This window comes from Schistocerca cancellata, chromosome 2 (genome assembly GCF_023864275.1).
Source record: "Schistocerca cancellata isolate TAMUIC-IGC-003103 chromosome 2, iqSchCanc2.1, whole genome shotgun sequence".
Classification (NCBI taxonomy): domain Eukaryota; kingdom Metazoa; phylum Arthropoda; class Insecta; order Orthoptera; family Acrididae; genus Schistocerca; species Schistocerca cancellata.
This window is the reverse complement of record NC_064627.1, coordinates 592,507,023-592,519,887: the sequence shown is the minus strand read 5'-3', so window position 1 is coordinate 592,519,887 and position 12,865 is coordinate 592,507,023. Positions and strand designations below refer to the sequence as shown.

At 39.7% G+C, this 12,865-nt stretch overlaps 1 protein-coding gene across 9 annotated transcripts in view; it reads right to left on the bottom strand.

Moving 5' to 3' along the window:
* The window catches only part of LOC126162229 (zinc finger CCCH domain-containing protein 13-like), a 260,877-nt gene that overhangs the window by 139,096 nt on the left and 108,916 nt on the right, over positions 1 to 12,865 (bottom strand). For all 9 annotated transcript variants that reach the window (XM_049918590.1, XM_049918593.1, XM_049918591.1 and 6 more), the window contains exon 7: positions 5,897 to 6,067. In XM_049918590.1, the coding sequence (XP_049774547.1) occupies positions 5,897 to 6,067 (171 nt within the window). The remainder of the gene's footprint in view (positions 1 to 5,896; positions 6,068 to 12,865) is intronic.

The window sequence follows — 12,865 nt, the reverse complement described above, 5'->3', positions numbered from 1 at the left end:
ACACTAAGATCGTAGAAATTAACATAAATTAAGGCCAGGTATACAGCCAGAACCAAGGACATGTTGTAACACCTGCTCCCACCTCCCACCTCAGAGTTCTGAGAATCAGGTGTTTGGTGGAAGAATCCAAGTGGCACGTATGGTGAAACAGGCACTGAGGCACATACATTAAGTTTAAGGTTGGAATGATGTTAAACAGACCATGACCTATAGGAATCCTGGCAAAACAGACAGGGACTCATGTAGAAAAAACCTAAATTCACACTTATTTGACATAAGAACTTCGATAAGAAATCCAGTAGATTTTGAGAAAATAGCAGACGCAGTGACATCTGACATTAAGACCTCATATTCATAAAACTGCCCAATCACCTAGCAGTGCACAAACACAAATGTACCTTGGTGGATCAACGATATGAAAGGGCAAAGGAAGCAGGTACGAATACTGTTCAGCTTTGCAAGGAAGAAGAGACAATGGGCAGAATATCAAGGGACCTGGTCAAGTATAACGTTGTGATCAAGCAAATGAAGCTATCTTCCTGGAAGGTATTCTGTGAGGAAGTGTAAGGTGCAGATACTTGTGCTACACTTTATAAAATATTCCCTAGAATACCAACTAATCCAGGAGGTTCTCCAGAGAGGAGGATGGTGGCAACTAATCCAGAAGGTTCTCCAGAGAGGAGGACGGTGGGTTTACAAGGCCAGCGAGTGAGATAATGGATGTGATCCTCAAGAATCAGTCAGTCATGCTCTCTGGCATACAACATAGGCCACGGATCAGTCCCTGAGAAGAAGAGGAGGAGGAGGAGGAGGAGGAGGAGGAGGAGGAGGAGAGTAGTATTTAACATCCTGTCAACAATGAGGTCATTAGAGATTGAGTACAAGCTTGGATAAGGGAAGGGCGGGGAAGGAAATTGGCCAAGCCCTTTCAAAGGAACCTTCCTGGTATTTGCCTGAAGCAATTTCAGGAAATTGTGGAAAACCTAGATCACGATGGCTGGACTCAGATTTGAATGACTGTCCTCCCGAATGCGAATCCAGTGTGCTAACTACTGCACCACACAGACACTGGTTTACAGGTTATCAAAGAGAGAACTTGAGGATCTGTCAGAGAATTTGTTGACCTCAAAAAAATCCAGTGGACAATCGGACCATTTCAACAGTTCATCTCACCAGGCCCAGATGGTATCTTTCAAGCTCTACAGCAACAAGCAGAAAGGATTTAATTACATTCCTGTGTAAGGTCAACCTAGCAGCAAGGATCATTTCTAATGCTTGGAGGATAGTGAGGGTTGTTTTCATGCCAAACGCAGGGAGAACTGATGATAACACATCAAGGATATGAGACCAATCAGTCTCCTCCTTCCTTCTAAATACATTAGAAAAACTGGTTAATGTGCACCTTGGGGAGAAGAGGTTAACCAAGGTTCCTCTACACGTAAACCAATATGGATATCAACCAGGTAAGTCATATGAAACAACATTTCACCATCTTGTTGGGAAAGTGGAAAAAGTACTACACTTTCAGAAAATAGCTCTCTGCATCTTCCGGGACACTGAGGTTGGCTTTTAGCATAATGACCTTTGAATCCATGGTTACAGCAGCAGAAGAGCATGGCACTAAGACAATCATATACAGGCGGATTAAGACCATGCTAAGTAGAAGAATAGTTGAAGCCACAAAAGATCGACGAGAACATGATGATCAACATTGTCAGAATGTGTCCGCAAGGGGGGAGGTCATATCCCCACCACTGTGGAACCTAGAGGTGAATTAACTCATTGAAGAGTTAAATACTATACTCTGTTCATCACAGGAATAAATCTGATTTAAACATTATGCCATGCATTCTTCTGTGTTTGCTTGAATCTCATTGGATTACATTTCACGTGGAGCGGAAGCCAAGCTGTGACCAGTACAGTCAAGTATAATCATAAGGATACGTTCTGTGCTGAATTACACGCACATACACTGAGTAATAATATGGAACAACAGCTTTACCGGCGCATTAAAATTTGACAGCACTGGTCAGCCAGCAGTCCAACTAACCTACAATGATGTGACCAGTTGCAGTTCAGATGCAAAAAGAGATAAGCAAAGAAACAATACAGCTTCAAATGTCATTTAATTTTTAAAGAGAATGAAATAATATTTGGCAAAACTCCAGCACTACCATGCGCTTTTTAGGTGACTAAACAGAAAGGATAAAATGCTCTCGTTCTCACCTGACACAGTATTCTAATTACAAACAAGAGCGATGAAAATTTCTAACTTAAACACAGGGTAATTTTTCTGAGCAAGCTGTGTGTGATGCAAAAGCATACTGCAGGTATTCACCATACTATTGAATACTGAAGCCACTGAAGGTCTTAATTACAGTCAGTCATCAGGTAATCTCTTCGCTCCTTCCTTCTCCAAACCCGAGAAATACACACCACTTCTGGAAGTATCATCTGCTACACTGATAACGAGCCTATCAATAACAGAATCTATGAAGCCAACCACGCACTGCATTTTCTCCTCTACTTTCATGATGAACCATTCTGTATCCCACCAGCATTCGGCAGTGACATGTGAAGAAACTGCATGCATTAGTTCCAGTATGTCTGGCAGCTTAACAGTCTTGTTACTTCTCGGGCCAAATCCTGTAACTTGGCTCCAGATCAGTTCTGTCGGGTTCATATTGTAATGGTACACTGGCAAATGTAAAAATGCAGCATTTGTATGGTGTGCTCAATGCCGTGAAAATGATTGTTTTTCATGTTTCTACGACACTTATCTACATCTGTGGTATAAAACGATAGACGTAGTGCAAATAAAGAGTATTTGGTTTTTATTTTTTCCTTAAAAATTAAATTGTTATGTTTTCTTAATTGAGGCAACTTGTGTTACCAGTCTTTCATAAAATATTGATAATAAAGAATTTACATTTGAAATAACAGGAATTTCATGTGCAATATGTAATTAGAAACAAGAAGACGTGCATAGTTCATAAAAAAAATTGATGAATTTTACAATTACAAGATGAAGATATTTCAAATTCAATGAGAAAAATGATCCATGCGAGATTTGAACCAGCAAAACATGAACTGCAATTAATTATCAATCAAGTATGCTACCGACTCTGCTATATGACCAGTGTGAATGTGTGTGTCAATATCTAATACAATCCCTCATTTCTGACAATCTATGTAAATTTATGAAAAACATAAAGAACAATCTATTTCTCAGTACTTTTTAACCGTGTTCCCCACATGTGTTTCACTACGGAACAGGAAGCAGCCTCAGCCATTTTCATACTGCGCATTAACAGCACGACAATCAGAGCACTACAGTGCAGAGACTGTGACTGTACATGATTTTTGAAATAAAAACTACACAGCTAAAGCATGATTAAGAAAAACATTTGATAGCCATCAATACATTTGAATATCATAAAGCTTCATTTAACATAACTTAGTAATAATATATCTAATACTTAAGTAGGACCTATTTCCAAGAGGGTACCACCACCAGTGTACGTATGCTACAGCTTCAGACCAACCATTGGGTTTGTGTCTGTCTGCATCAGATTTATTCTTATGATGAACAGAGTATAGATGCTATTTTTGTCAAGGAAATGCAGACAATTTAATCACATAATACTTCACAAATCTGATAGTACTGTTATTGACTAATACTTCACAAATCTGCTAGTACTGTTATAACAATAGCACAATCTGCACTAGGCATTGTGGAAAACTGCTGTAGAAAAGTGTCAGTTCCAAGAAAACTGTTGTTATGCAATTTACAAGAAGCAAATCTGCATACTGGCTGGAATCTCAAGCTCCTCAATGAAACTCTGCCAGTAGTGGATGTAGTGAAGTATTTAGGGATAATCCTAGATGTGAAATTATCATTGACCTCTCATACAAAGAATATATGTTCCAAGGCAAAAGATACTCTTATGAGCACTAGAAGGTCCTGTGGTAAAAAATGGAGCCCAAACCCCATGATTATATACTGGATACACACCACTGCAATAAGACCTATGATAATTTATGGGGCTATAGTATGACGGAATGGAACAAAAGACGGCTGCTAAGGAGCTTGGCAAGCCTGCTTTGTCATAACATGTGGAATTAGCAGCACACCCACAGCTGGGATGGAGACCATGCTGGACACGCATCCATTACACCTCTGGGTCACAATGGAGGCAACAGCAGGGGCATACTGGTTAAAAATTGGAAGTAACTGGATTCCTTCAAGATATCCAGAATCTTACACTTGTAGAGTGAGCATAGTAAATACAAGAATGTTCAGGGGAAATCCTGGCTGCTTCAGTAAACCTGTCAACATAACAGCTGGAAGAAGGGGGCATGGAAGAATGAATCATGGCCCTGTTCAGACGGCACAGTCTCGTTTACTAATGGGTCAAAAACAGATGAAGGCACTGGAGCCAAAGTATACAGGGCACAGCCTAGAGCAGAGAACACAGTCTCTCTAGGGAAGCTGGTCACAGTATTGCAAGTGGAAATATCCGCTATCAGAGTGTAAGCACGGAGGAGAATTTGCACAGGTGCTAAAAGGTAGCATCTATATTTATTCAGCCACACAGCTCTTAAATTCAATCAGACTCTGCAAAGAGATCAAAGATCATTGCAGAATGTCATGAAGCTCTTGGGGGACTAGGGGAAAGGAACAGGGTAAACCTGCTCTGGGTCTCTGATCACACAGAAATTAGAGACAATGAAGAAGCTGATACACATGTCTAATAATAGACTAGTAAAGGGTCTCCTATTACTTCTTAAGAGTATCATTTGGCTTTATTAAAAATCACAGGTAGTGAAACTAAAATAAGCTCAGACTTGGTGCAAGGAACTGTCAACTGTCGTGCATAACATGATGGCAGAGTTGGTTACAGTGCAGCAAATCACTTATCAATTCGTGAGCAGCCACACCATCCAGAACTACATTGTTACAGGATACAAAAGCTGCTACCTCACACATCATGTACTCACTGCACATCACAGTGAACAGAGATTAGGACAAGGGCAGGAACACTGTGATAGGATACCAAAGTACGGAAAACGTTTGGTATATAGAGGTGGCAGGGTACAAGTATGATAACAACAACATGAAGTCATGTTGACTTGCCAACAGGGTACCATTCAGGTTGGTGTGAAGGTATTCTTGAGGCGGAAATGTTTACAATGGATGAAATGGAGCCTCTTACGCATGTGTCAACAACTCTCACTGGAGAAAATGTAAGAACCTAAGTATCCCCACATCCACTTATTCTAATACAGCTGCCTGTAGATGCTGCCCCAACCCATCAAACACAAATTTTGTCTGAAGAACACTCTGTGGTGACAAGAGTACTTGTATGTTCTGAAGATTACATGACCTCATTCCAATTAAGTGCATAAAATAGAAACTCAAAGATGGAGCGCATGGCTTGAGACAGGTCCAACTCATTTCTACTAGTTGTGGGGGAGGGTTGGGCAGTCAGGGATCAGAAAGACTCCTAAACACTTTCAATGTATTTTGGAGTCCATGCTATAACATGATGCCACAATCATCATCAGGCTGAAAGGAGAAGCTATACACCATCATGTACATGACTCTAATTCAATAGCTCGAGTGTAGTTTAATATATTATCATCCATGAACCACTGCGGGACATGAAATTGGCAAAATCACCCCCTTATCATCACTGAAGGAATTGACTTCAAGGTAATACTGATGGTCAACAGTTCAAACTTTCACCAACTGGAGAATGGAGTTTTACCTTAGAACTTATACTGCACTAAATTGTTACACAAAATACCTCAATACCACAAGTGAACCCTGTCTTCTGACTGAAACGTTTACAATGTTGGCTGTAATAAAATGATTATGACAAGTATATACTACCTTGAATCAGATGGCTTGCCCCAGCTGTCACGTCCTTCCCTGCTTGCATCTGTTCTTTCTACATCCCTAACAATATTTGGTGAGCTTTTCCCTGAAAGTCGCTTATTATCTAAACTGCTATCCCGTGCTCTGCCACTATTACTGAGACTCCGAGGTTTACCTGGAGAAGTTCTGCAACAAAAACAAAAGATGTTCATCATTTAAAATTTAAAATGTGTGTATGCAGGAAATCCACTGAAATAAAATGCCCCATTATTGGCAAAGACTTTGGGGTGTTACACATTTAACACAAAACTGTGTGAAAGACAGCAATAAGTTTAAACCTGCCATTACTTCCTGATCAAGATTTCAAAACTTTCATCTGCAAATGATGTGTGTCTAGGTGTGAATCCCAGGATAGCAAATAGTTTTAAGCTATAATGAATATTCACTGCAGCAAATATTCCTCTAAAAATCAGGTATCTCGTTTTACTAGTAACATTGAGGCTGTGATGCAGGGATTAACATTTCACTTTGTGAGTTGTGTCTAAAAACTGGAAGACCACTGTACAGGAAAGACACATGTCTGGCAGCCTGGCATAAAGTTTTCTCCTGTCAAGAATGTTCCGTCAATTTCTTATGTGTCTTAGTCCTTAAAATCCTGGACACTGGCACTGGGACAGAGATGACATATGAGCTGGTCCCCATATGTTCTATCAGGGATGGATCTGTGGATATTAATGGAAACAGGAGTACCCTAATGTCATGCAGAAAGTTCACAGGGATACATTCCCTGTGTGTATGAACACCGTCCTAATGAAAAATACTGTCTTATTGTGTTAACACAAGAGGACTCAGGGTATTTGTGACATATTTTTGTGTCCTCAAAGTTCCCTCAATCACTACGAGCTGTGATAGCATCCCACACAATAACACCTGGAGTAACATCACTGTGCCTCTCCAAAGAAGAAAGGGACCTCTTGTCTGGTCATCACCACACTCACAAACTATGGTCATCCAGGATAGTGCAAAAGTGCAATATATAGTGCAAAAGTGCAATATATAGTGCAAAAGTGCAATATATAGTGCAAAAGTGCAATATATCAAGGTGACTCCATTCAATATCAGTCCACGTTTCACTGTCATGGCACCACAGACATTTGTGTTGTACTGTCAATGGCAGCCTAAGCATGGGACACTAATTCTTTAGTCTAGCTACTGCTCCGACCAAAGGTGGGGCATGACACAAAATTTTGCAGGGAGTCCATTGTTTGTTCTCAAACTGCAGGCACAGATGTGACGGAGTTACGATGTGCTTAGTACACAACACAGAGGTCCTCCCTTGTGTGGTTTACATGTTGCAAAGGTTGTTTCAAGTACACTGCAGAAGTTTTGCTGGGAAGCCCTTATACATCCTCCAAACAGTCCTGATCTCTTCCCATGTGATTTCCATATTTTTGGAGCCCTGTAGAGAAATATTCGTGACTTGATTTGCTTTGGATGAAGAAGTGCATGCACGAGTACAATCATGTTTCTGTAGGCAACCACAAACATTTTTCCATGAAGGCCTTGACTGTCTTGTATCACAGTCAGATAAATGTATTAACAGTTATGGTGATTACTTTCTAAATAATAAACTGTTTACTTTCTTTTTTTCATCTGCCTCATTTTCATTTAACTGACCCTTATGTATTGACATCTGGCAACACATTCTTTGTGTTTTAATTACTTTTGTCACACAGTGCATATTAAAATACTTCCAATAAAATAATCTTCAATTTGATCATAACATTTATGCATATATCTTTAAATTAATGCAATGTATCCCTTTCATTTGTGACATGCTTAAAACTGTTGGATGAATTTTGCTTTATTAACAGGGACTATACAGAAAACCAACGATCCATTTAAAGGCATATTCTGTTATATGTTCAATCTTAAAACAGGCAAATTATAATGTAGGACTCCCAGAGGCAACCAATCACTAGGTCATAACATTTATGCATATATCTTTAAAATTAATGCAATGTATCCCTTTCATTTGTGACATGCTTAAAGCTGTTGGATGAATTTTGCTTTATTAACAGGGACTATACAGAAAACCAACGATCCATTTAGAGGCATATTCTGTTATATGTTCAATCTTAAAACAGGCAAATTATAATGTAGGACTCCCAGAGGCAACCAATCACTAGGTCAGACCAGCCAAATTATTCTCCTGCACTCTCAAGCACTAGTGAACATCACTTTGTGGTTAGTGCCGCAAGACTTACCACATTTATGATGACGTTTCATGAAATACATTAACAAGCTGATGCACATTTTTGGGTTTTCCAGTATACTGATCAACTCTTAGAACTACAGGATGATGCAGATGCAAGTTTATACTGATGCTTCAGCTGTGTACTACCCAGCCAGTTAAAGAGTGAGACAAGAAAAGGAGATGGAAAGAGAATGGACTTGACTACAGGGATCTTCTATCATTTCTACATGGTACTGTGGAAAATTTATATTTCTGCACTACACAGGCATTTATCAATTATCCTATCAATGTACAAAGATCCATAAATTTCAAAATGGGTGAATCAAGCAGACTACCATTAATACCGTATTTGAACATTATTGCTATGTTTCTTCCACCCACCCACACTAAAAACCATAGACTCCCATACATTGCAACAAATAAAAATTCTGTTCAAATCACTTAATGATAACACTTTTACTGTACACAGCAAACAGTCTCAGATTACTGCCCATTCTGTCCAACAGATAATTTATGTACACAGACAGCAACAGTGCTATCACATTTGTCTTGTACAATCCTGATGTTAACTATAGCACTGCATCAAACAGGATATCTAAACATGTGAAAGCAGTCTGTTACCTGTCATCCAGAGCTCAAGCTTCTTTTTCTCTAGGAAATTCACTATATTCAAGCCAAGAATATGTTCAAGGATCCTGCAGCACACTGTCATTAAGGAAATTGGTCTACAACTGGGTGCACCTGTTCTTTTTCCCTTACTATATAACTGGAGGAAATTGTGCATCCCCTGTCACTTAGGACTGTTGGATGTGTGAGAGTTTAACGACATATGCAAACTAAGTAAGGGGACAATATTACTCTCCATAACACCGAACTGGAAATTCCATCAGAAGCTGGCACTTTATTTGTTTTCAACTGGTTCACTGGCTTTTCAGTGCCAGAAATACTCATTTCTATGTCATCTATTTGATGATGTCATGTGGAGGCTTTACAACATTGCAGTGTGAAGAATTTTTTAACTGTGAGCTTTAAGGCTTTTTCTGTTCTTTTGCTGTCATTAGAGTGACAGAATAGAAGCTTTTGATTCGTTTAGCAATTTTGTGTATGACCTGAGTTTTCTACGATTCTCAGAAAGTTCTTTCACTATTGTATGATGTGAAACTTCTAACATGTGTCATGTGTAGCACCCCTTATAAACAATTACTTCTACAAACATGTGTCCGTCAGCATTTCTATACACTTTCTTGAACTGAGAATGCAATGATCTGTTTTCTTCTTATTTTCTGAATGATGTTATAAAATCATGGTGGGTCTTTCCCACCCTTAAACTAATTATATAACACATCCTTCCCAGTGTGAAAATTTGATTACTTCAAATTCATGCACACAATTCATCTCTGTCCACTGCATTCATATTGAATGATGTCCATTCAATGTAAGGCAAGTTCCTAGCTACTGGTTATCTGGTTTGCTATGCAAAGAAAAAAGTCCTAGCCTTCTTGATGAACTTAATGATTCAACTAACCATCATTATTACAGTAACAACATTGTGGTCAGTAATCCCTGCCTCTTTACTGACTCTGTCAATAAGGTTGGGTCTATCTGTAGCCACAAGATATAAAAAAAAATTCTGTTATGTTTGGACTGCTGAACTAGATGATGAAGATAGTTTCTGGGGAAAGTTTTCAGAACTGCTTTAGGACTGCCTGTCCTCTCCACCAACGGCAGTGTATGCAGGCGTCCTAGTCTACACTTGGCATGCTAAGCTCTCCTCCTGCCACTAGTTGGGGTACTTTTGCAGAATACAGCTTAGACTTTCTTTGAATAATTTATAAGCTCTCCTCCTGCCACTAGTTGGGGTACTTTTGCAGAATACAGCTTAGACTTTCTTTGAATAATTTATAACTGTTGTAGCAGCATCAGATGATCATAAAAAGCATCCGGTACCTAATTTGAATTCATCTCAGCCAGTTATATATGCATCCAGATTAGTTTGCAGGTCGACTGAATTCTTACCTCACTAGACATAATACTATTTTTTATTATAATGAACATACACCTCCTCCCCCCTCCCCAGAAAATATAACCTATCTTTTCATAAAATATGTTGGAGCTTCCTGATTTTGATTTCATCCAGTTCTCAGTTCTAAGCATAATAAGGCCACAACGATTTTTCTGGTGAATGGTGAATTCCTGGACACAGTTACAAATGCTTTGGGAATTAGCTATAAGAATCTCAGTCTCTGTAAATTACTGACAAACCCATTTTGCTCTTTGGAAATGGGATTCTCAACGTTCTTCGGAAAAGGTTGAAATCTCACCTTTCAGCCTGCAATCAAGGACAAATATCTTCATCACTTTCTCTAGCCACCAGCAGGAATTAAAGATGTTCTCAAAACTCAAGCGAAAGGCATCATTAGTCCTGACTTGAGCAATGACCTGAGCACATGATATCTACAGGCAAAACCTCCTCCATATCTCAAATAAGGTCTTCCAGCAAACATACAGAGTGCACAATGGTTTCTTTCTTACCACAGACAGTATTTTGCTAGGGGACACTATTACAGGGTGTATACAGGGACAAGGAAAAAAAATTCCCGGATTATTCCCGGATTTCTCCCGGATATCCCGTTTAAAAAATATGCTTTTTCCCGCGTGACCTACTGTCACTTAGCACAGAAAAAGTTCCCTCGGAACTGTAAAACTTATCAATCCTTTGAATGGTTAACGTTTTATATAATCGCGTAGAACTTCCCGGAAAAAAAAGAAAAGCCGGAGCAGAGAAGTTTTGGAAAGACCTTTGATTTGCAGCAACATATATGCAGCATATTTTCGTATTACGAAAGTATAAATTCGAATTGCACCAAACACAGCTTGTTAGTTTCCGGAGCGTTGCAACCGAGGTTGTGATGTCCTTTTGTAAGCGAGTCATATCTCAAGCCACGAGATCTCACCAGCCGATGACAGCAGCTATTCAGAGCATAGGGCACGTGTTATAGTCAGCCACTAGCAAGATTACTGGTTACATAGCGCGAACACACAAGAGGAAAAGTTAACGGTTTACATTAATGTACACAGTACCGTATATCTACAAGAAAAGCTAAGCTTTCACATGTAATATTGGTCTTTTTTTGGTGTGATATACTTTAAGATACATCACACAAATGTGCCAGTAAATTTAAAATTGTGACATAAATGCCTCGGCTCGAAATTCTTGAAGTGGCTGGTCCTCAAACTGTTCAGTTTCGAACGCTCTGTGATTTAGATATCCATCCCACTTTCACACACGTAACATAATTCATCTTGCGTAAAAAGAAATTTACTTTGAAAGTAACGCTTTTCTAACCACCGTTCGCAATACTGTTAGTTATAGGTTTGATTTATCAGTTGCCAGAGAGCGCCAAAAACTAATTATTGTGCGTGTGCAACTGCAGTGGTGTAGGAAGCCCGCATGTTTGTGTGTATAAAGCACTAAGAGAGCTTACACTACACCATAAAAGAAACAGGGCATCAGAGGATACTCTGAAAGGCATCAAAATTTCGTGAATCATACTAAAATGCATAATTCGGCTTGAAGTGCACATTGGTTTTTTCCAGATTCACAATGAAGTAGGTCCCATCTGATATTAAGCTTTTCAGTGTGGTTTTTGGGATGTAAATTTTCTTGGAGTACCAGTACTCTACGATCTCATGTTTGGTTCTTTATTATGGCATAATGCCATACATGGCAGAAGATGATAACGTGCACTTGAAATTCACCGAACAGTTGGAAGTACCCAAAATTGTTAAATGAAACACTTCGTTTCAAATAAAATGATTGCCTCAGCGGAATTTCTTTAGCAAATTTGCAAAAATAGCTTCATTCTTCTGCAAGGCGATTAATGCTTGACTGCTACTAACTTGGAAAGAAAATAAAATCAGAAACTGAAATTAATAATATATTTTTGCCCTCTGTAATTATGTGAATGCATTTTAATTCACTTGATAGCTCCCGGCCACAGAAATCCGTTTTGTTTTCATTTGACGTGGGAGCTGTACACGAAGAGAAGCAGCGGAATCACTTAATGTAAACACGGGTCACGTGGAGACTAACCCCCTCCCCACTACAACTCAGACAACTCTGTGCAAGCGCGAATCTGGCAGCTAGGGCGCGCGAGAAAAATTTTTCTCGTTTGCATCTGGCTGCTTGCTGCTACTACCGATGCAGCTAACAGCCAAACTTCAAGAAGCGGGAAGCGAGAGAAGGTACTGCTTATACGCGAGTCAAATGCGCATGCGCAACAGACCACTGGCAACTGGTCAAATGAACCTAATGTGAACAGTTGTGACGTCATGCTCATAGCAAGCAGTTTATTGTTACGAAGAATTACAGTCTGCACCCTACGGCCTTTAACGTATTTTTGCTATCTGTAGACGCTTGTGCGTGCACGGTGTTTTGTTGTCGTAAAATGCACATTTCCTTTGCCACTACAGTTTTATTTTTTCCCCTCTCGTTTATACACTCCTGGAAATGGAAAAAAGAACACATTGACACCGGTGTGTCAGACCCACCATACATGCTCCGGACACTGCGAGAGGGCTGTACAAGCAATGATCACACGCACGGCACAGCGGACACACAAGGAACCGCGGTGTTGGCCGTCGAATGGCGCTAGCTGCGCAGCATTTGTGCACCGCCGCCGTCAGTGTCAGCCAGTTTGCCGTGGCATACGGAGCTCCATCGCAGT